Source organism: Urocitellus parryii, unplaced genomic scaffold (genome assembly GCF_045843805.1).
Source record: "Urocitellus parryii isolate mUroPar1 unplaced genomic scaffold, mUroPar1.hap1 Scaffold_62, whole genome shotgun sequence".
Classification (NCBI taxonomy): Eukaryota; Metazoa; Chordata; class Mammalia; order Rodentia; family Sciuridae; genus Urocitellus; species Urocitellus parryii.
Window position 1 is genome coordinate 418,044 of NW_027554113.1, and position 21,240 is coordinate 439,283.

Consider the following 21,240-nt stretch of genomic DNA (forward strand, 5'->3'; position numbering starts at 1 on the left):
AAAGAAAAACATAGGGAAGAACAACAAAATCAACCCTGAGAATGTAGTTACCTTAGAGGAAGACAAAAAATAAATGATAGAAGGTACGGAGAAAATGGTCTTTAGTTGTCTCTATAATATTTTACTACTTTTAATTTTAAAGGAAAAAGGCTAATTTTAAGAAAAAAAGATTGGAAAAGTAAAATCTCCACCTACATTCTAGGTTAAAATGGAGGACTCCCTTAACAATTATAAGATTCTATTTTACCACTGACATCAACAAAGGCTAGAGCCTTCTGTCCCAGTTCCATTCCCAAGGCTCCTGATAAGTGCTCCCATATCACCAAGAGGATCCCAGAAAGCCTTAGTCAAGATTGTAATGTTTGCATGTAAGGATTTGGACACATTTTCTAGATGAACAAATTTCATTTCTGAGCACAACTGTAAGCTATAGTCAGTTGGCAAACAGGCTGGCAAGGACTCATTTCAGCTTACTGGGTGGGAAAATGAAAATGCATGGACTCTACGCCCAAATATTAGAGCACACACTCACTTGAAAATGCAATGAGAAATCCAAATCAAAAATAATTTTCTCAAGAGTGCAGAAATAACAGAATGCAGAAATAAAACAATACCAATGTCAGTAAGTACTAATTATTCCATAAAGACAAATACAACCATTATGCTAAGGATTATGCAATGAGTATGCTTATAAATATATAGTAAGTTTTAAATCCCTTAATAAAAAAAACAAATTCAAAGAAGCAAAATTATATATCAAAATCATTTCTTATTTTCTCTAGATCAGCTTCTAGTACTGTGACTGAGGGAATAGTATATTGTGCCTCCATGGTCAGAGACATATTAGTTACTTGGTAGAAGCATTAGCTTACTATAATAAGTTAAATAATTAGTCTCATGAATAAAACTTGCAATTCAAATATCATCATTATTTTAAACACTAAATAGACTAGACGATTATAATCTTTTGGACAATTTTAACCTTTTATTAATAGTTTCATGAATAATAAAAGTCTAAAATGTGGACAGATTTAAGTCACTAAATGGCCTTCGCTATTGTTCACAGAATAAAATACTTAATTGATTAATGATCTTAGGGTGTCTATAGCCATCTAGTGAACAATCACTTCAATTACCACACCAGACACTTGACAACTGATAAGTTTTCATTATAGTTTAAATATACATGCCCACTTAGTGCTGTAGGCTGACCCAATTTCTTTTTTATGTTCTACTCAATACACTGAGAACAAATACAGATACAGATGGCATTTGTAGTGATTCACTTTTGAGTGTCTATAAACAATGTTTCCATATTCTCTGGAAACACAAACTTCCGTTATTCTTAAATAACTTTTCACACTGTAAGGTCTCTCATACAATTTCTTAATCATTAATCCTCTACCGCTGAGCAATTAAAAATCATGGGAGAGTTTCAGGATGAAAGATCACACCTGTGAAAAGACAATATTGATGCCCATTTGACACAACTATTAGCACTTTTATTATAAACCTATTTTTAAAGTACAATTTGCAATTACTGAGTACTCAAGTAGCCATAATATATTTGATTACAGAAATTATTAGTTCACCAGAGCCAAACATGCATGATTCCAACAAAACTGAACACACAAAAAATAGGCTTAAAAAATTAAAGGAAGGGGGAACTTCAAGGACTCCCAGACTATGCATTAATCCATCTCCAAATGCAAATTTTTATTTTTGCAAAGGTATGCCATCAGGTTTCCTTCTAATTAATTTCTGCTCTAACCTTAATTTAAGGAATTTAAAAGCAAACTACTAATAAGTTCTTCAAGTTATTATTTTTTGTCCATTTCATCTTATCACCAAAAAAAACATGTAATAAGTTATGAAAGTATTCCAAAATCTCCTTAAAAGGACTCTCATTTTACACTTTATCCTACCTATTGTTATCCCTTTAATAACTAAGAGATGCTTCAAAATCACAGCCTTAACAGTACATATGAAAAATTCTAGCAAACACAAAGAGAGATTATCACATAGACTATTTCCATCTGCTATTGCTAATAATTACCACCAATACGTTAACAATCATTTTTATCTTAGCAAATAATTTGTGTACAGGACTTTGAATCTTCTAGAATATTTCCAGGGAGGAGTTGTATAATTATTATTTCTCATTAACCTCATATTAAAGACCTACTTCCCATAGGTGCAATATTCATCATGATTTACTGAAAGGAATAAGGGGGGAAGGGACAGAAACAAAGAATTCAAATCACATGATTATTTATGCATTTGTCTGAAATTCTTTGTTTTTTAGTGAGTCGAGTAGGGGTTTTTAAATGATTTATTTAGTAAAAATTTGTTGTTGGGGCTGGAGATATGGCTCAAGCGGTAGCGCGCTCGCCTGGCATGCGTGCGGCCCGGGTTCGATCCTCAGCACCACATACAAACAAAGATGTTGTGTCCGCCAAAAAAAACTAAAAAATAAATAAAATTAAAAAAAAATTTGTTGTTATATTTTTTTTATAACAGAAAAACAAAAATTGAGCTTAAGCTCCCTATTAAAAATCTAGCTAAACCAAAATATTGCCCTTAAAATACAATGGATTAGGGGAGTGGGGGAGATTATTGGACAAATTTGGGGCTTATCATTATCAACAGTGCCCTTTTAAGCTTGTGGATTTCTGAGCCAATGCAGAAAATGTAACAACAGGGATTTCCCAACAGCAAGAGGCACTCTCCAAGGGAGTAAATTGTCAAGGGAGTAAATTGCCTCTCATGAGAAACTTAAGAGTAACCTGATCCAATCTCCATAGTCAACCCATGTATTATCACCCAGTTGGGGCATAGTGAGTGCATTTCCAAATATAAAAATAAGATGGTATTCTATCAGAAGCCACTGGATACATATACAGAAATAAAATTTAAATAATTTTGAAGTAAACTTAGCCTAAGAAACTGAAAACATCCTTCTCTCACTTCAACTAGTCCCTAAAACATCTATATCTTTCTAATGTAAAAAAAGGTCTATGTCTTATGATGAATATCAAAAACGATGACCTTCTAGAACTAAGAGGCAGAATATAAAGCAGAACCACAGTCATGAAAGATGTTCTGATATGGAGGAGATAGACCTAATTCCATAAAAGATAATCAGAAAGACATGATTCAAATTCAAAATAGCTACTTGTTATCCTTTACCTCTTTGGGGTTTTAGCTTCCTCTGCAAAAGGGGACATTAATACCCATGTCAAAAGACTCTTAGTGGTTTTTATAAAACAATGCAAATAGGTTCTAACATATCACTGGCATTCAATAAAAGCTTTGCCCTTCCTTGCTGTGCCCTAAGCCAAGACAGTGCTGCCAACAAAAGAATGACTCTAAACATCCTGATGTTTGTTTCATAATAATTAGATATGCACTATCCAATAAAGTAGTACTAGTCACATGCAGCTATTTAAGTTCATTTTAATTATAATTAAATAAATCTAAAAATTCCAGTTCTTCAGTCAGTTAGTGCTACAGGTTTCATGGCTAGAGACAATTGTATTGGATAGTACAGATAGACAACGTTTCATTACCTTCAAATCCTACTGGATAGAGCTGATATAGACTCTAAAGCAGGGGTCAGAAAACTTTTTTTTTTTTCTGAAAGTGCCAAACAGCAAATTATTTAGGCTTTGCTGACCATGCAAGATTCTATCTTTTTTTTAATTGGTTGTTCAAAACATTACAAAGCTCTTGATGTATCATATTTCATACATTAGATTCAAGTGGGTTATGAACTCCCATTTTTACCCCAAATACAGATTGCAGAATCACATCGGTTACACATCCACATTTTTACATAATGTCATATTAGTGACTGTTGTATTCTGCTACCTTTCCTATCCTCAACTACCCCCCCTCCCCTCCCCTCCCATCTTCTCTCTCTACGCCATCTACTGTAATTCATTTCTCTCCTTGTTTATTTTTCCATTCCCCTCACAACCTCTTATATGTAATTTTGTATAACAATGAGGGTCTCCTTCCATTTCCATGCAATATCCTTTTTCTCTCTCTTTCCCTCCCACCTCATGTCTCTGTTTAATGTTAATCTTTTCCTCCTGCTCTTCCTCCCTACTCTGTTCTTAGTTGCTCTCATTATATCAAAGAAGACATTTGGCATTTGTTTTTTAGGGATTGGCTAGGTTCACTTAGCATAATCTGCTCTAGTGCCATCCATTTCCCTGCAAATTCCATGATTTTGTCATTTTTTAGTGCTGCATAATACTCCATGGTGTATGCAGAAAAAGCATTTGACAAAGTACAGCATCGCTTTATGTTCAAAACATTAGAAAAACTAGGGATAACAGGAACTTACCTCAACATTGTAAAAGCTGTCTATGCTAAGCCTCAAGATTCTATCTTAACTACTCAACTCTGCTATTACCACATAAAAGCAGTCACCGATGATACATAAATGAATGATCTTGGCTCTGTTTCAATAAAATCTCATTTACAAAAATAGACGGCAGGCTAGATTTGGCCCAGCAGGGCATAGTTTGCCAAACCCTGCTCTAGAGTATTCCATGCCCAGACCCCAATACAAGCATTCTACCCAGAACCACTATCTACCACCTTTAAGAATGAGTGGTCTTGGCTGGGGACGTGGCTCAAGCGGTAGCGCGCTCGTCTGGCATGCGTGCGGCCCGGGTTCGATCCTCAGCACCACATACCAACAAAGATGTTGTGTCTGCCGAGAACTAAAAAAATAAAAAAATAAATATTAAAAATTCTCTCTCTCTCTCTCTCTCTCTCTCTCTTTCTCTCTCTCTCTCCTCTCTCACTCTCTCTTTAAAAAAAAAGAATGAGTAGTCTTACATTCACTGACAGGAAATAGCAGTTTAATGTAGTCAAATGAATTTAATATTTACCATAACTATTCTTTTACAAATCAAAAATAATCATGTACATAGTACTAAACAGATGAAGTTTATAGTGTTCATAAAGTCATAGTACCTAAAATGTGTTTGGTATCTGGTCTATCATTGTAAAGCAGATACTCTCCATCCACATAAAGCCAGCCTGACATACTCCTGGAATTCTGAATTTACACACCCAATTAACTGCCTACTTAATATGCCTGGAGATCTATTACTCATCTCAAAGGCAACACATACAAGATGGAACTCTTAATCCTTTAGTAAAAGGCTACATTGGCTTTCCTCCTGACTCCCACCTTTCCCTCACAAATACCGATAGTTAAACTCGGTACCAAAAACTAGCTCCCTTATGTTTCCTCTTCAAAAAAGGCCTAACCTGACCAATCTAAACTAGTCATATAAACATTCTCTAGGCCACTGCCCTGTTTTAATTATCTGCAGAGCATTTACTTCTGTCCTAATATCTTAGTTTTTTAATGTTTGTGTATTCATTTAATTACTGTTTGTTTAACCAAAGTATCTTCTTCATAATCGCCCAGGCCTCAAAAACATGTCTCCCTGCCCCCATCATCCTAGGAAGAATACAAGCTTTGCAATAACAGAGACCTATATTCTTGCTTAATTCTCTATCCCCAGTGACTAGAACAAAGTTTGGCACATAGATGTTCAATAATTACCCCCCACCCATGAATGAATAAATTTTTATTTAAATGCCTATGTCTTAAACTTTTTCTAAAAAGTGGGTATTTAAATCTAGATAACTAGGGAGCAAACTTGTCTCTCCCACACTACAAAATATATAGTTAAAAATACTCTAATATTTGGAGATGTGAATATGATTACGTGATTTACCTCTCTTCCTTTGTATGTCACCAAGGCAGCCAGTGGTTTGGCGTAAAATCTGCTGTAGGAAAATCCCAGGCAACCGTACATACTGTTCGCTGTGAGCTTCAAAGCCTTCTGTTGAATGTCATACTGCAGGCCACACAAGGACAAAAGACAAACAACAATATTTGCAGATGCTTAAGAATTACATTAGGTATCTTTCTAGATCACCAATGAGAAAAAGAACCCCTCAATATCCCTGAAATAAAAAGAGCCCTTAAAATACTCTGTCTTCCAAGGTCTATGATGCCCTAACCTCCTGGAAGCAAGCATATATAGACTCCAAAGTTTCCAGAATTCAGAAAGATCTTGCACAGATACATCCATTGCAGATAGAAGTACCTCCTATTCTGAGGCAGTCTAGTGTTTTTGAATGGCAACTTACCCACAAATAAAATAAGCACATGTGCTTGCCCATAGCATCTTGAGTGTTTGTACTATTATATACTATTCCTAAATAATCAAATTGTAAAAGCTGAAATTTTCATTCATACGTCTCTTAGTGAAAAAATATACCTGAAGAACAAGATCTGGGTTTAAATCTTGCTGTTTCATTAGCTGTTTGACTTGTTTTCTCCGTTCTACCAGTTTCCGGATTTCTCTGGGCAAAATGCCCATTTCTAAGCTTGGATCTGGCAACTCAGGGATCTGTTCTTGTTCTCCATCCTGATAAACACACAACAGAAATTTTCAGAGAGTAAAACTTCAGTAAAATAAAATTCTAAAATAATATTTGGTAGGCACTTTACCCCATGATCACATCTTTAAAAGCTTCTTTCTTATATGAGTAAAGATTAACGTTCCCTAAGAAAGAGTTGAACAGATTGCAGACCATGGCCCTTCCCACTACCACCTTCCTCCCACCCGTGTTCTATCAGCCTGTCATTCCCAATATCTCCCACCCCTGTAGTTACTCACAAATTTTGATTTCATTTAAAGGGATGGGTTTTTACACATGCTACCATCCTCTTCAACAAGATTGAGGAGCAACATGTTTGGGGAAATTGCTTTTAAAATACAAACGCTCAGACAGACTTCTAGGATTTTAAAAAAATAACCAGCAGCTAAACTACCATTTTAAAGCATTTGTACGACCAAACAAAATGCTATAGAAATTTAAAACTATGGAGAATCATAACAATTATTGTAAATGTTTTAGACTAAAAATAAAAAGCTAAATACTAAACTAGCAAATTTCTTTTAAGAATTTGAAGCACATTTAAATAGGCCATGACATTTCTAAAAATTAATACAAATATATTCCTTAGCACTGATGTTATACTTTTTAACCTATAAATTGCTTTACAATTGGCAGAAGAATAGCAACATTTTCAAAAAGCAACCAGCAGTCTTCTTATATTAAAATTTACAGCAGGAAAAAGCAGGGAAAGAATTAGACCATTTTTCTCAAGTCTCCATTAATTCTATTAACAGGCTACAAAGAAAAGCCAGATGCATTTGCCCTTTCAAAGGTACAAAATTTAAAATAAACCTCTTAGCTTAAAGTATGTCAAGTCAATGCCATTTGATAAGCCAGCCTTTACAAAGTATCTAATTTTATAAAGATCAATATCTGTAAATGAACACTCTTAGAAAAGTAACAGGGACCTATTGTTTTCCAATATAGCACATGATGATAGCAGACCTATTAAAAAGATCTTGCTACACATTCCAATTTATTTACAGCAACTATGAAAGTCAAATGAAAAGTAAACTTGAAACAATCTGGAGTCAAAAAATTTGCAATCCACTCCCAGCTTCACCATCACTACCTATGTGACACTAACTGATCTGAAGATAAAATATAGTACATGAAAATGATACAGAATCCATTAATAGCTACATGTATACTTCTTAGGTGACTTCTAAAGTCCTTCTACTCTGAAAGGATTCTGTTATATATCCAAAATCCAAATTCAAAAGCTCAAATAAACAAAACACTGCTGGTCAGCAGTTGGGGAAAAGGGCTGGATAATGATAATTACCACGTGCTGGTACAGTAGTAGGACAAAGCCCAAAGAACATTAATCTAAGTCAGTCACTATTTGGGAGGTTGTCTACCCAATACCACCTCTGTAAGATTATCCTCTAGTTCCATAGAAAGATTCATCTTTAACAGCCAGATTTGTACTCTGTGAACCCACTCCTGCGGTCACAAGTGATAGGACCAGAGGTGCTCACTGACCTAGGCAAGCCTATTAGATTCTCTTTTTTGGGAATATGGAATTGGAAATGAAAAAACAGCTCCTGGGCAGGTGGCTGGAACTAAAAAACATGTAAATTAAGAAGCTAGAGGGCAAATAGGCATCTTCTGCTATGAAAAAAGAGAAGGAAGGAAGGAAAGGAGGACAAAGGAAAGAAGGAAGGAAAGCAAACAGGAGGTATAAAAGAAAAAATAGAAGTATCAATACATGTTACAACACAGATGGACCTTGAAAATAATGTGCAAAGTAAGATACAAAAGACCACATGTTGTATGATTCCATTCATATGAAATGTCCAGAATACACAAATCTATATAGGCAGGAAGATTAGTGATTCCCTAGAGCTGGGAGGAATGGGGGGAGGGATATGATAGTAAAATGTTTCCTTGGGAAATAATAAAAATGTCCTAAAGATGAACATAGTAATGATTACAAACTGAATAATCTAAACGCCAGGACTGCTATGTGGATTGTAATGTGTGTGAATTATACCTCAATAACACTACTTTTAAAAAGATACTGAACCAGTTTATCTCTTTCTGGACAACCTCTCTTTTTGATAACTAAGGACATAATTAATATATCCTTTAAGAAGAAATACTACAGGGACTGGGGTTGTGGCTCAGTGGTAGAGTGCTTGCCTAGCATGCGTGAGGCACTGGGTTTGATCCCTGGCACCACATAAAAATAAAGGCATAAAGAAGAAAAAGAAAAACTACAACACTAACTCCTTTGGTTCTCCTCCTCCTTTAAGCAATACTTTTAATCCTAATTTCAAGAGACCCCAGTTAAATACAAACCTCTGTAACTTTCTGTGTCTCTGAAGCAACGCTTTGCACTGTTGTAAAACAAATGTTAAATTCCTGAATGATGGAAGGGTATAAACTGTTGAAGTCCAGCAGCAAAATAAACTTATCATAAAAACCTGAAATAAAAAGGTCACATAATGTCAAAAAAGTCTAAAGAAAAACACTGTCAAAACATATTAGAAGTACTCTATTAAAAAGTGTAATAGAAACCATTTACTCTCCAGCACTATAAAGCAGACAAAAGAGACAGAAGTGGACTATCACACCATAAAATGATTGGATTAGAGTGAAAGCCCAGATCACAAAAGATTGATGAAAACATTCTGTCTCCCCATGAAACCAGCTTGAACCAGTCCTTCCCCAACAGTCCCCAAATATACCATTATTATGGGAAAACACCACTCAGGGCCAATTATTTTGGAGAGAGATCATATCTACTTCCAAAAGAATGTTGCTAAATTCTCCCTCAAGCAAGCATTCCTTCCCACCCAACACCAGGGGCTGGAGATGTGGCTCAAGCGGTAGTGCACTCGCCTGGCATGCACAGGGCGCTGGGTTGGATCCTCAGCACCACATAAAAATAAAATAAAAGATGTTGTGTCCACCGAAAACTAAAAAATAAATATTAAAAATTCTCTCTCTTAAAAAAAAAAAAAAAACACCAGTAAGTGTGTGGATATCCACTCCCAGCTTCACCATCATTATATATATATATATTTACAAACACACCTTCAAACAATAAAATGGGTAGCCCATTTACCTGTACATGAACTGTGCTGAAAACCAGATAAGAAATATTTATATGAATGTCAGTAGTGGAACGATCCACCCTTTTTGCTTACAAAAGGTGAACAGAAAGCTACTATATTTCTCTAGGACATTTACAAAGAGTTTCCTTCACTTTGAGAAGAAACTGAATAAAAATAATAAATGTCCAGTATTAAGACAATAACCATAAACATATATTATTGACAGCTTACCCTGTGTCAAACAATTCTATTTATTCCTTAAATCCCTCTATAGTAGATTATTCTTATATCCATTTTACAGAAGAAGAAAACGAGTCTTATAGATGTTCAACAGGCAACACAAGATCACATAGTCAGCATTCAAGTCCAAATGTAACACCAAAGTATTACTGTTCCATGTGACTCCAACCAATAATACATCCAATTTTGTCAAAAATGTCTCCTACTCAAGAGTGAATTACTTGATAAAATTCACATTATGTCCAACAATGTGAATATGTGTAACACTGCTATTGAACTGTACACTTAAAAATGGTCAAAACGGCTTAAAAATAAGATCCTTTCTAGCTCTACCACAAAACACTATCTTTGCCACTCTTGACAAGGAAAAGTTATTCTCCTGTTAAAATTCAATTTTGTGGCTATTATCTGTATTTAACTCTGTTGGCCAAATGAATTGGTCCTAGCATACTGGCAGAGGCAGAACCTACCCTCACAGAATGGAGGGAAGAAGGGAGAGGTACTCCCATTGCAGGACACATAGCTTCTACACCTGACCAGGGGTTGGCAAAGCATGCAGAAACCAAACACAGCTAACTGCCTATTTCTGTATCATTAATAAGCTAAGAAACATTTTTAAGTGGTTAGAAAAAGTTAAAAAAAAAAAACAGTATTTCAAGATATGTAAAAATTATATAAATAAAAATTATATTAGAATAGCAGAAAAATCCACATTAATTCCATATTAGCTGACTGGCAAACAAGATTTGCACAACATACAAGATAAAAATAAGATCATTATGATCTTATTTTTATCTACTTGCTGACTTCTAAGATCCAATACAGGTCTAGCTATACCTGAAAAAAAACCCTTAACGCCCAGAGTAAACCAATCCAAGGTCTCATCTTACCAACTTTGGGGTCCAAAACCAAGCCTCCAGCATAAGCTGCTTTCTTCCGCCCTTTCTTGTATTTATTGGTATCTCCATCAATTTCTTCATCTTCATCTCTCTAATGTCAAATGAAAGATAACTTAATCAGCCAGCAATTAATTACTTAATTAGGAAGTCTTACCATTCTCTCTTTTTCAATAACAGTACTTAGTTTTAACCAACATTATTTTTAGTTAGTGGTCCTACCTATGGGAAAATGCAATTATTGTAATATGTTCATGAATCAAAATGAATGCCAAGCATGGTAGTTTCCTAAGCAATGCTATATCTCAGAATCTATGCAAGTTCTATTTTAAATATTTCTGAACTCATAGAAAGTTCATATTTTTAATTCATGATTATTAAAAATACAACTTTTCATATTATACAGAATTTGTAATTGTAAACGGGTCCTATTAAATTCATCACTCTAATATTCATGATGTAAAAAAAACTACAGTATTTCACATAGGTATTATTGTTCTCTGTCTCTTTTTTTTTTTTTTTGGAGGAGGGTAGGTGGTACCAGGGATTGAACTCAGGAGCACTCAACCACTGAGCCACACCCCCAGCCCTATTTTGTATTTTATTTAGAGACAGGGTCTCACTGAGTTGCTTAGTGCCTTGCCAATGCTGTCAAAGGCTGTCTTTGAATTCATGATTCTCCTGTCTCAGCCTCCTGAGCCACTGGGATTATAGGCATGCACCAATACACCCCAGCTTTTTTTTTAGATGGGATTTTGCTACGCTGCCTAGGGTGACTTCAAATGCCTAAGTTCAAGTGAATTCTCCTGTGTCCTCCCAAGTAGCACAGGGACTATAGGCACATGCCACGATGCCTGGCTCACTCTCATTGTTAATATGGACACTTTAAAATAACTATGTCCACATAATGAAAATCCATTCCTGTGTAGTTTACTAATGGCCCACATTTAATGCTTCTGGATAAATTAAATAGTTCTAAATTAATATTCACTATTAATTTTGGTAAGGTTCATAAAACAAGCAAATACAAGAACTTTAATCACACTTTTTTTTAAAGAGAGAGTGAGAGTGAGAGAGGATTTTAATATTTATTTTTTAGTTTTCGGCGGACACAACATTTCTGTTTGTATGTGGTACTGAGGATCGAACCTGGGCTGCATGCATGCCAGGCAAGCGTGCTATCACTTGAGCCACATCCCCAGCCACCTTAATCACACTTTCAACATTAAATTTCCATTCTGTATAATTTACCATCAATAGATAGAACAGTAGCTAAAGTTTTAGCCCCAATATGATGGAGGCCACTTCAGAAACCTGATTGTAGTGTTCATAATCATACTAGTTCAAACCGAGTATCCCCAATCTGAAAATCTAAAATCTGAAGTGCTCAAAAATATGAAACAGGGGCTGGGGTTGTGGCTCAGTGGTGGAGCGCTTGCCTCGCACGTGAGAGATCCTGGGTTCGATCATCAGCACCATATAAAAATAAACAAAATAAAGATATTGTGTCAATGTATAACTAAAATATATATTTAAAAAATATGAAGCATTTTGAGTACCAACATGATGCCTTATTCAAGTACAAAATCCCCACTTCATGTAACAGGGTACAGTCAAAACACAGGTACACTAAAAATATGGTATAAAATTACTACAGGATGTTATATAAGGCATAAAACAATTTTGTGTTTAGACTTCAATCACATCCCCAAGATACCTCATTACAAAAATGCAAATATTCCAAAATCTGGAAAAAAATCAAAATCTGAAACGCTTCCCGTTTCAAACATTTTAGATTACAGATATTAAACCTGTACAGAAAAAATGCAACATAAAAATAAAAGCTCACTGGTTTAAGGAAATTAAAGGTTTAATTGACATTAAGCTTTGGATAGTGGTTAAGTGACAAAACATTTTCCATGTGTAGGTATCTACCAAAAAGGTCTAATTCCACCTTTAAGAATTTCATATTTCACAAATAATTTTTTCTGTACAGAAAAAAAGTAGAGAAGGAAACCACCCAAACCCACTGGAACAAACTTGACATGATTTCTAGTACACAGGGGATTATTCTAGAGGCAGATGTTATTGCAGCAATTTTTTTAAAAAAGCTATCTAGGTAATTAAAAACGAGGAATAAGAAAAGCAAAATACTACGTAATTTTGGACCCACCATTTTTTGCTGAGGCTTTCTGAAAATATGCTTGTCAGGCACGATATAGTTGTTTTTGTAAAATGCATGAAGCAACAAGAACTCATTACGCTCAGATCGTCCACCCATCAGTGTCCTGGACTATTAAATAGAAATTCTTTTTACAATTTGAGCTCCAAATCACAACAAACAAAAACAACTTTGAGTTAGTTAATTTTAATTTTATCAAGATACCTCCTTCAAAACTACTACTAAAATAAAGGCTGCTTTTTTGTGGGGGAAAGTAGTAAATTATTTCTAACATTTTCTTTAAGTATTATAAAAGAGACAGCTTAAATTATTAACAACTTGGCTATTTCCTTACTCCCAAAAGGACCATTCCACCAGACACATCCAGATGTTAGAGAGATGATCCTTATGTTCACCCAAATTTCAGCACACTGCACCTGGCATTCCTCCCCTTCTCCCAACCAGTTTTTCCTTTTACAAAAGATGCCCAGCTTTCAGAATCCAAGTTACTCATTTTATAAGCATGCATTTAGACTCATAATCATATAACAACTACCCCAAGCAAGCACTGAATCCAACAGGAAATGCTCTTTCCCCCTTTCTAAGTTAGGTTTACCATAATGTTTCCAGCGATGTTAGTGATCTGCAATGCTAATGGAAGAACATTTAGCTCACACATGATCTGCAAAATGAACCTGGCATCTTTCCAGGTGTGTTCCAACAGGTACAACAGATGAGAAGATTCACTGTACAGAAAAGTAAGAATGAAACAGAATCAAGTAATTAAAAGAAACAATAACTATAATCAGAACTTCATAAAATCTTCCAAGGAATTTTTGGTGTAAGTAACTTCAGAGCAACAGCACCTTGCCTTTGGAAACAATTTAAAAGAAGGTCGGTATGTAATTAGGAATTCATTTATACCACTGATCCCAGTGCCCTTCTCTAAGCACAAAAAAATTCCACAAAAAAATTCATATGTGTTAATAACTGCATACCTGAAAATCACTGAATCCTTTCATTCATTCTATGAAACAAGCATATATTGCATGTTTACTATGCACTAGGCACTGGCTATACCCAAAATGGACAGGAAGTCCTATCCTCGTGGAGTTTAAATCCTCATGGGGAAGACAAGAGTTTAAAAAATAAAAATAAATTAAATATGTAGTATATTATATAATGCAAAGTGTTAAAGAGAAAAAGTTAAGCCCCAAAGACAGTATAAAATATCAAGAACAGAGATTGAACTTTTAGTTAGAGAACCAGAGAAAACTTCATTGAAAATAAAGACCTGGAAGTGGTGAACAAGTGTTATGATTTAGACCTGAAATGACCCCCAAAAGCTCATGTGTTGAAAGCTTAGTCCCCAGTACAGTACTGTTCAGAGGTGGGGCCTTTGGGAGGTAGCTGGATTATAACGATTATAGCATGATTCATCCATGATGGGTTTGGGAGGTGGCAGAAACATTTTAAGAAGTGGTCCTAGTGGGGGGATGCCCTTGAGGGTATACTTCTCTTTCTCTTTCACTCTCTCCTCCCCATGTGTTCCCCACCATGTTCTGCATTTAGACTCATTATCATATAACAACTACCCCAAGCAAGCACTGAATCCAACAGTGCTTAAACGCACAAGCCTAAATGCAACAACAGAGTCAACCAACTACAGATGAAACCTCTAAAATTGTGAGCCAAAATAAATCTTCCCTTGAGTTGCTCTTCTCAGGAAATTTTGTTACAGCATAGAAAGCTGACTAACACAGGAGCAAGCCTTATGGAAAGGTATCTGAGGGAAGAGCAATCCAGGTAGTCAGAAGAGCATTCCAATGCTCTGAGCTGGTTATAGACAGTGCCTAGTGCACAATAAACATGCAATATATGCTTACTTCATATATGGTAGTTTCAGGACCTGGAAGTACATAAATATGGCTGAATGAGAGAGAATGATAGTGAGAGCAGAAGACAGTCAACAGCATAGAGATACAGTGCATAGGACCTCATAAGCCAAAATAAAATCCAGTTTTACTCCAAATGAACAGTCAATGGGAGATTTTGAGCTGACTTTAATTTCAGCAGGATAACCTTGATCCTGGATTAAAAATAAACCACGAAGGAGCAAGAGCAAAACCAAGGAGACTGGCAATATAAGACCCAGTGCTACAGTTTGAATATGGTTTATCGCTCTGAAACTCATGTTGGAATTTAATCCCCACTGTGAAATATTATGAGGGTAGAAACTTAAATACTAAAGTATTTAAAGTGGGGGCTTTGAGCCCCCATGATTGAATGCAGGTAGCTTTATAAGAAGAGAAAAAAGAAAGCTAAGGATACACACATTCACTCTCTGCCTCTCACCAGGTGATACACTGTACCACCTCAGGTCTCTGACAATAAGAGGATCATCATTAGATGCAGCTCCTCAAGCTTAGACCTTCAGAACCATAAGTCAAAATAAATCTCCTTTCTTTATAATTTTCCCAGTCTGTGGTACTGCATTATAAACAACAGAAAACAGACTAAGACAGCTTCAATTCAGGGGGAAGGGGATGGTGGCCTAAACCAGGGTAGGGTCAATGGAGGTGAAAAGATGTTGTCAGATCTAGATATATTTAGAAGAGCTGATAGAATTACCTAATGGATCTACTGTAGGATATCAGAGAGAGGAACCAAGGAAGCCTCAGAGGTTTAGGGGAGAAGATGACTGAAGGCTTACAATGGTAATGAAAAAATAGAGGTATCATTAATTTAGTAAGGGAAGACTACAGAAAGACAATGGGAGAAGATCAGAGCTCAGTTCTGAACAAACTAAAGGTTCATATTAAACATCAAGTGAATACATGAATCTGAAATGTAGGGGAAAATTCAAAACTGAATAAACACAGAGAGGAGCATCAGCCCCCATATGGTATTTAAATTTTCAAGACAATGAGATTACTTGGAGAGGATACAAAGTCAAAAGAGAGCAGTAGTCCAAGAACTCTGGAGAAACAGGTAGGAAAACATGAAAAAATAGCTAGAGAAGTAGCAGAAACCTTACTTTAAAAACAAGCAAGTAATATCTCTAAATGGCTTAGTGATTGCTCAGTTTTTTGTATTTCCAAAATATCTCATTAATTATGTGAAAGAATGGGGCTGGGGTTGTGGCTCAGTGGCAGAGCACTTGCCTAGCATGTGTGAGGCACTGGGTTCGATCCTCAGCACCACATGTAAATAAATAAATAAATAATAAAGGTACATCAACAACTAAAAAATATTTAAAAATTAAGTGAAAGAAGTGTCAAACTCTAAATTCATATCAATTTCCAAATTACCAATAGGAAACATCAAGGTAGTGTTAAAAAATGTGAAGGAGATGGACATAAACAGATCAAATTAGAATAATTCAAGAAGTAAACTAGTTCAAATTATGAAGTAATGGACACGGTGGTGATGACATAAAGACAATGTTCTGTTCCATGGTACCATGGCACAGGTCCCTATAGCTTAAGGATAGTAGTGGCATCCTTCTATTGCTAATTTCAAGATAGACAGATTCTAAAGAATCTGGGATCATACCTGTACATATTTTGTACATTTTCCATTGGAATTGCAACCCTTTCCATTTTCAGAATCTGTTGAACATGTTCAGACAAATGGTAGCTTTTGAAATGAATCAATTCCTTTGCTGAAATTTCCACATCACAGATCATTCGGCCACAGGTAGCATTTCTTTCAGCAAATCCACTCCGGCCCTACAAAGATGAGGACAAAAAGCAAGTCCCATGAATATTCCATGCTATCCTACTTTGAGGTTGACCTCAAAATTTGCAAAAATAAAATTCTCATTCTTCCATTTATCAATGAAAATTTTTGAACATTTACCATGTATCTGATTGACACTATTCTAAGGATATGGCAGTGAACAAAGTAAAAAAAAAAAACAAAAAACTAAGAATCCTGAGTTTATTTTTATTGTATATATTAAATGAATAACATAAATAAGAAAGTATATAGTTTTAGGAGTTAATAAGTTTCTGGCAAAGGGGAAAAGTAGAGTTGGGTAGGAGGGATAAGGAATTTGGGGGGACTATACCTACAGGTATAGACTGGTTGGGGTATACCTCACTGAGAAGATTCCATATTCAGAAAAGTCTGAAGGGAGTATGAAGGGAAAAAGGGGTGAGATAAGCAAATGTTTACAATAAGTAATAATAACCTCTTCACCTTAAAGATATGAACAGAAAAAGAAGAGTAAGAGTCCCAACTCTGATAGCAGAGAGCAGCAGCAGAATCCTCAAGAGATCATTATAAAAGGGACAGATTCCTAAGTTCTCTGATGAGATAGCATGATGATTTTATTTGTAAGCTTTAGGTAAAATAAGACTTCAATCTCTGAACAGTATCAGGGTTAGGAAGAAGGTGCTTCATACAAAGACGACCAAAACCTCTCCACATGTGAAGCAAGCAAGCAGAATAAAAAGTACATAGGCTTTAAAAGAGTCAGACTGATCTGGGTTCAAATCTCAGTTCTTCCCCTACTAGACCTGTGTGAATGTCTACAAAATGAAATTGAAGTTGCTATGAGAGGCTAACTACATGAGAAAGCACATAGCTCACTGCTTTCTTATATTTCACATTAGCTCCCTTCCATTCATTCTTCCCATCTTCCTGAATGATAATACTCAATGAATTCTGAACCCTGCAACCCTACCCTAAGGCTTATCACTTTAGGAATGCTGAAGTAAAAGTAATATGTATGTGCTGTCTTTCTTTACTATTTCTAGATTCCAATCATTGATTTAAAAAATGACCAGTGGCTTTTTCAAGTAAAATGCTGGATTCCAAGGAAAAGACATTTGGTACCAAAGTTAAAATGTATTGAAGTTCCTATAAGACAATCAATTCCTATTCAAAAAAGTATAGTACTTTCTTGGTAAGTACCCAATAAAAAAATGGCAAATAAAAGAAATAAGATTTTCAAAACTACCATTACCCCAAGCTTCGGCATGGTGGATCGCTTCAAACGACCTATCTTGGACCAGTGAGGAACTTTGCACACATTAATTCACTGCAGTAGCACTTCCAGTTCAAACCCATAAATATTATGACCCTAGGCAGAAAAAGGAGGCAGCCAATAACATTATAACAAATGCAAATTAGATGATTTACCTTCAAACACACATAATTTCTTTGCCCTTTCTTTTTCTGGTCTCTAATTGAAGACATCACATCGTGAGCTTACCTCCGATTGGGGGTCCTTTCTTCTTCAGGAATTTATTCATCAGCAGCATTCATTAGCCTTGACATTAACAAGGCTGCTAAGCAGATTGCTTGAATTAAACTTTATTTCATACTAATTGATTCAAGGTTCATATGATCTCTTTTAATTTGCAGCACATGCCTCACAATCTCAAAAGCAAATGTAAATTTTAACATCCCATACTTTTACATGATCACTAAAAGCTGTATTCAAACAATTCAATTTTGCTTCCTTAAAAACAGAAAACCTGCTTGTGTTGTAGGAGTTTGCAAAAAACTTCTTAGAAAATTCAGGAACTGCATTTGGCTTCTTTAAAACCTGAGTTCAACCCCTACTGATTTAGATACTTAATAAATATGCAACAAAATAAATATATAATACCAATGAATAGTTCAAGTAAAAAACTTAAAAAGAAGTAAACAAAATTGTATAGAATAGAAAATAACTCAAAATGCAACTAGATTTTTTCATTTCTATAATTCCCAATTTCTGTCACGTGAATAACATTACTCACTTAATTAAAAATTAGACGAGGTTCAAAATAATTGTTATCAATAAATAGATTTACTTGATACTAATTTTAATTAAAAACATATACTACCACTTGGAGTATACAAAATCATTGAGACAGAAGGCAGAATGATGGTTGCCAGGGGCTAGGGGAACGAGGAGGTAATTAGTACCATTTCAGTTTCAGAAGATGAAGAATTACAGAGATGGATGGTGTTAATGGCTGCACATTATGTATGTAGCTAATATCCCTGAATTGTACACTTAAAAGCAGTCAAAATGGTTAATTTTATGTTATGTGTACTTTACCACCACATAAAAACAATATACCCCATTATATATTTATGGCAGTTTTGTCTATTAAATTAAAGTCCCAAAGGATTATAAGAATGTATCATTTTCAAATTATCACGCCTGGGATCAGGGACCCAAACTCATGTCAGGACTCTATCTTACATTCGAATTTCTCACTCAGACTTGGCTCTAACATCCTAAGTCAGGCCAGGTATCATAGTGCTCCAAGACATCACTCTGGGGACCAAATTACTGTTAGTCGAGACTAGGTGTGGGCCCAGTGCTAAGCCAGAGCATCAGAGGACTATGGACAGATTTTTTCACACTTTAAATATGGGTCCTGAAATAACAAAGGGATGTGGGTGCAGAGACATTTTTAACAATCCGCAGGCTTTCAGGACAGTAGCTATGCCACTACAAGATAAGATATCTGAGAATAAAAATGAACCTGAAGGATATGGCAAACATTTTTGCAAGGCTTCAATATAACCAGATTACTTTATGACTTTTGGCAGTAAATAGATGGATCTAGAGACTATCATACTAAGTTAAATAAGCCAATCCCAAAAAAACATGTTGAATGTTCTTTCTGATATGTGGATACTAACACACAACAAGGGGAGGAAAGAATAGAAATTAAGTGTATTAGACAAAGGGGATGAAGGGAAGGGAGAAGACTGGGAATAGATCGTAGAACAAATAGGACATAACTTTCTTATGTTCATATATGAATACATCACCAGTGAAACTCCACATCACGTACAACCACAAGAATGGGATCCCAATTAGACTAAGTTATACTACATGTATGTATAATATGTCAAAATACACTCTACTGCCAGATGCAGTGGCATATGCCTGTAATCCCAGCAGCTCAAAAGGCTGAGGCAGGAGGATTGTGAGTTCAAAGCCAGCCTCAACAACTTTGTGAGGCCCTAAGCAACTTAGCAAGACCCTATCTTAAAAAACAAACAAACAAAAATACCCTACACATGTATATCTAAAAAGAACACATTTTTAAAAGATCTTTTAAAAAGAAGCTGTAATATAAGAACAGTTTTTTATTAATTTTTCTAACACTAAAAAAAATATATATATATATAGGGGCGGGGGTGTGGCTCATTGGTAGAGCACTTGCCTGGCATGTGTGAGGCACAGGGTTTGATCCTCAGCACCACATATAAATAAACAAAATAAAGGTATTGTGTCCATCTACCACTAATATATATTATAACCATATTACTAATATCATATTTAAAATATAGGTGTTTATTATACTTTCTGTCAAAAAATAAAACAATAGAGTTTGACTGATCAATTGACCCAGAAAAAAAGACAAAAGGAAAAATTCCTATCAAGAAGCATATAAAGGAAGGCCAAAAAACACACAAAAGTAAATATCTTGCTTTATAACTTCTACGAACTGGGGCAAAACAATGAATTATTAGCTCTCACTATCTAGTCGGAACATGGGAAGTTGTCAAGAGAAAAAAAAATTGCTAGTATGAGCTCTCAAAGGTATGTCATAGAGATCCACTAGGCTCATAAAACTAAAATACTTAGTTTTCTGATTTGCACCCAATCAAGGGAATTAATTAACTCCTGTTGACACTATACATCTGGGTCACTAAGCAAAAATTTTAAAGATACTAATAGCTTATATACATTTACTAACTGATATGGTGGTCTCGTCAACTGTAAATAACTAGAGTATTTTAAACTTCAATAATAATTCAAGGGTTGCTTTAATATTAGAAAAAAAAGCCTAGGGGGCTGGGGATATAGCTAAGTTGGTAAAGTGCTTGCCTTGCATGCACAAAGCCCTGGATTCAATCCCGAGCAACACACACACACCACACACACACACACACACACACACACACACACACACACACACACAAAGCCTATCTTATAGTAGGCTAGGGTTTTTCCCCTTTCTATTTGTAATTAGTATAGCAATTCCTTTCACTCTGAAAAGATTCTTTGGAGCTCAAAAGTAAATAAACAATAAAAATAACCAATAAAGTCACACTGAAAAGAACTAAGAAATGAAGAGTTTCCCCGCAACATGATCAAAAAGCTACTTACCACAATGATATCAGGATCAATTTTGTGAACTTTTGCAAGGAAAAAACCTAGCAGTGTTCTTTCTGTTGTAGCAACCTCAACCTTCACATTCTGTTAATAAAAACATACCAGTCACCAACTCTTTAAAGTATTATACCTTGGCTTCTTGTTTAACCAGGATTAACATTTCTTAGGGTTAAAAGAAACTCCCCATTTCAAAACTAAATGCAGAAATGAAATTTTAGATTCTAGGTTTTGCAATAATAATTGCAC

At 35.3% G+C, this 21,240-nt stretch overlaps 1 protein-coding gene and 1 non-coding gene across 2 annotated transcripts in view; both read right to left on the reverse strand.

The window, feature by feature from the left end:
- Nucleotides 1-4,643: 4,643 nt before the first annotated feature.
- Nucleotides 4,644-21,240, reverse strand: part of LOC144252872 (DNA polymerase alpha catalytic subunit-like) — a 94,912-nt gene continuing 78,315 nt past the window's right edge. The window contains 10 exon segments of the mRNA XM_077794940.1: nt 4,644-4,733; nt 5,766-5,888; nt 6,315-6,464; nt 8,803-8,927; nt 10,691-10,790; nt 12,870-12,989; nt 13,474-13,603; nt 16,413-16,588; nt 17,830-17,946; nt 20,989-21,078. Coding sequence (XP_077651066.1) covers nt 4,644-4,733; nt 5,766-5,888; nt 6,315-6,464; nt 8,803-8,927; nt 10,691-10,790; nt 12,870-12,989; nt 13,474-13,603; nt 16,413-16,588; nt 17,830-17,946; nt 20,989-21,078 — 1,221 coding nt within the window.
- LOC144252890 (small Cajal body-specific RNA 24) lies at nt 9,616-9,748 on the reverse strand. The gene has a single exon (XR_013343078.1).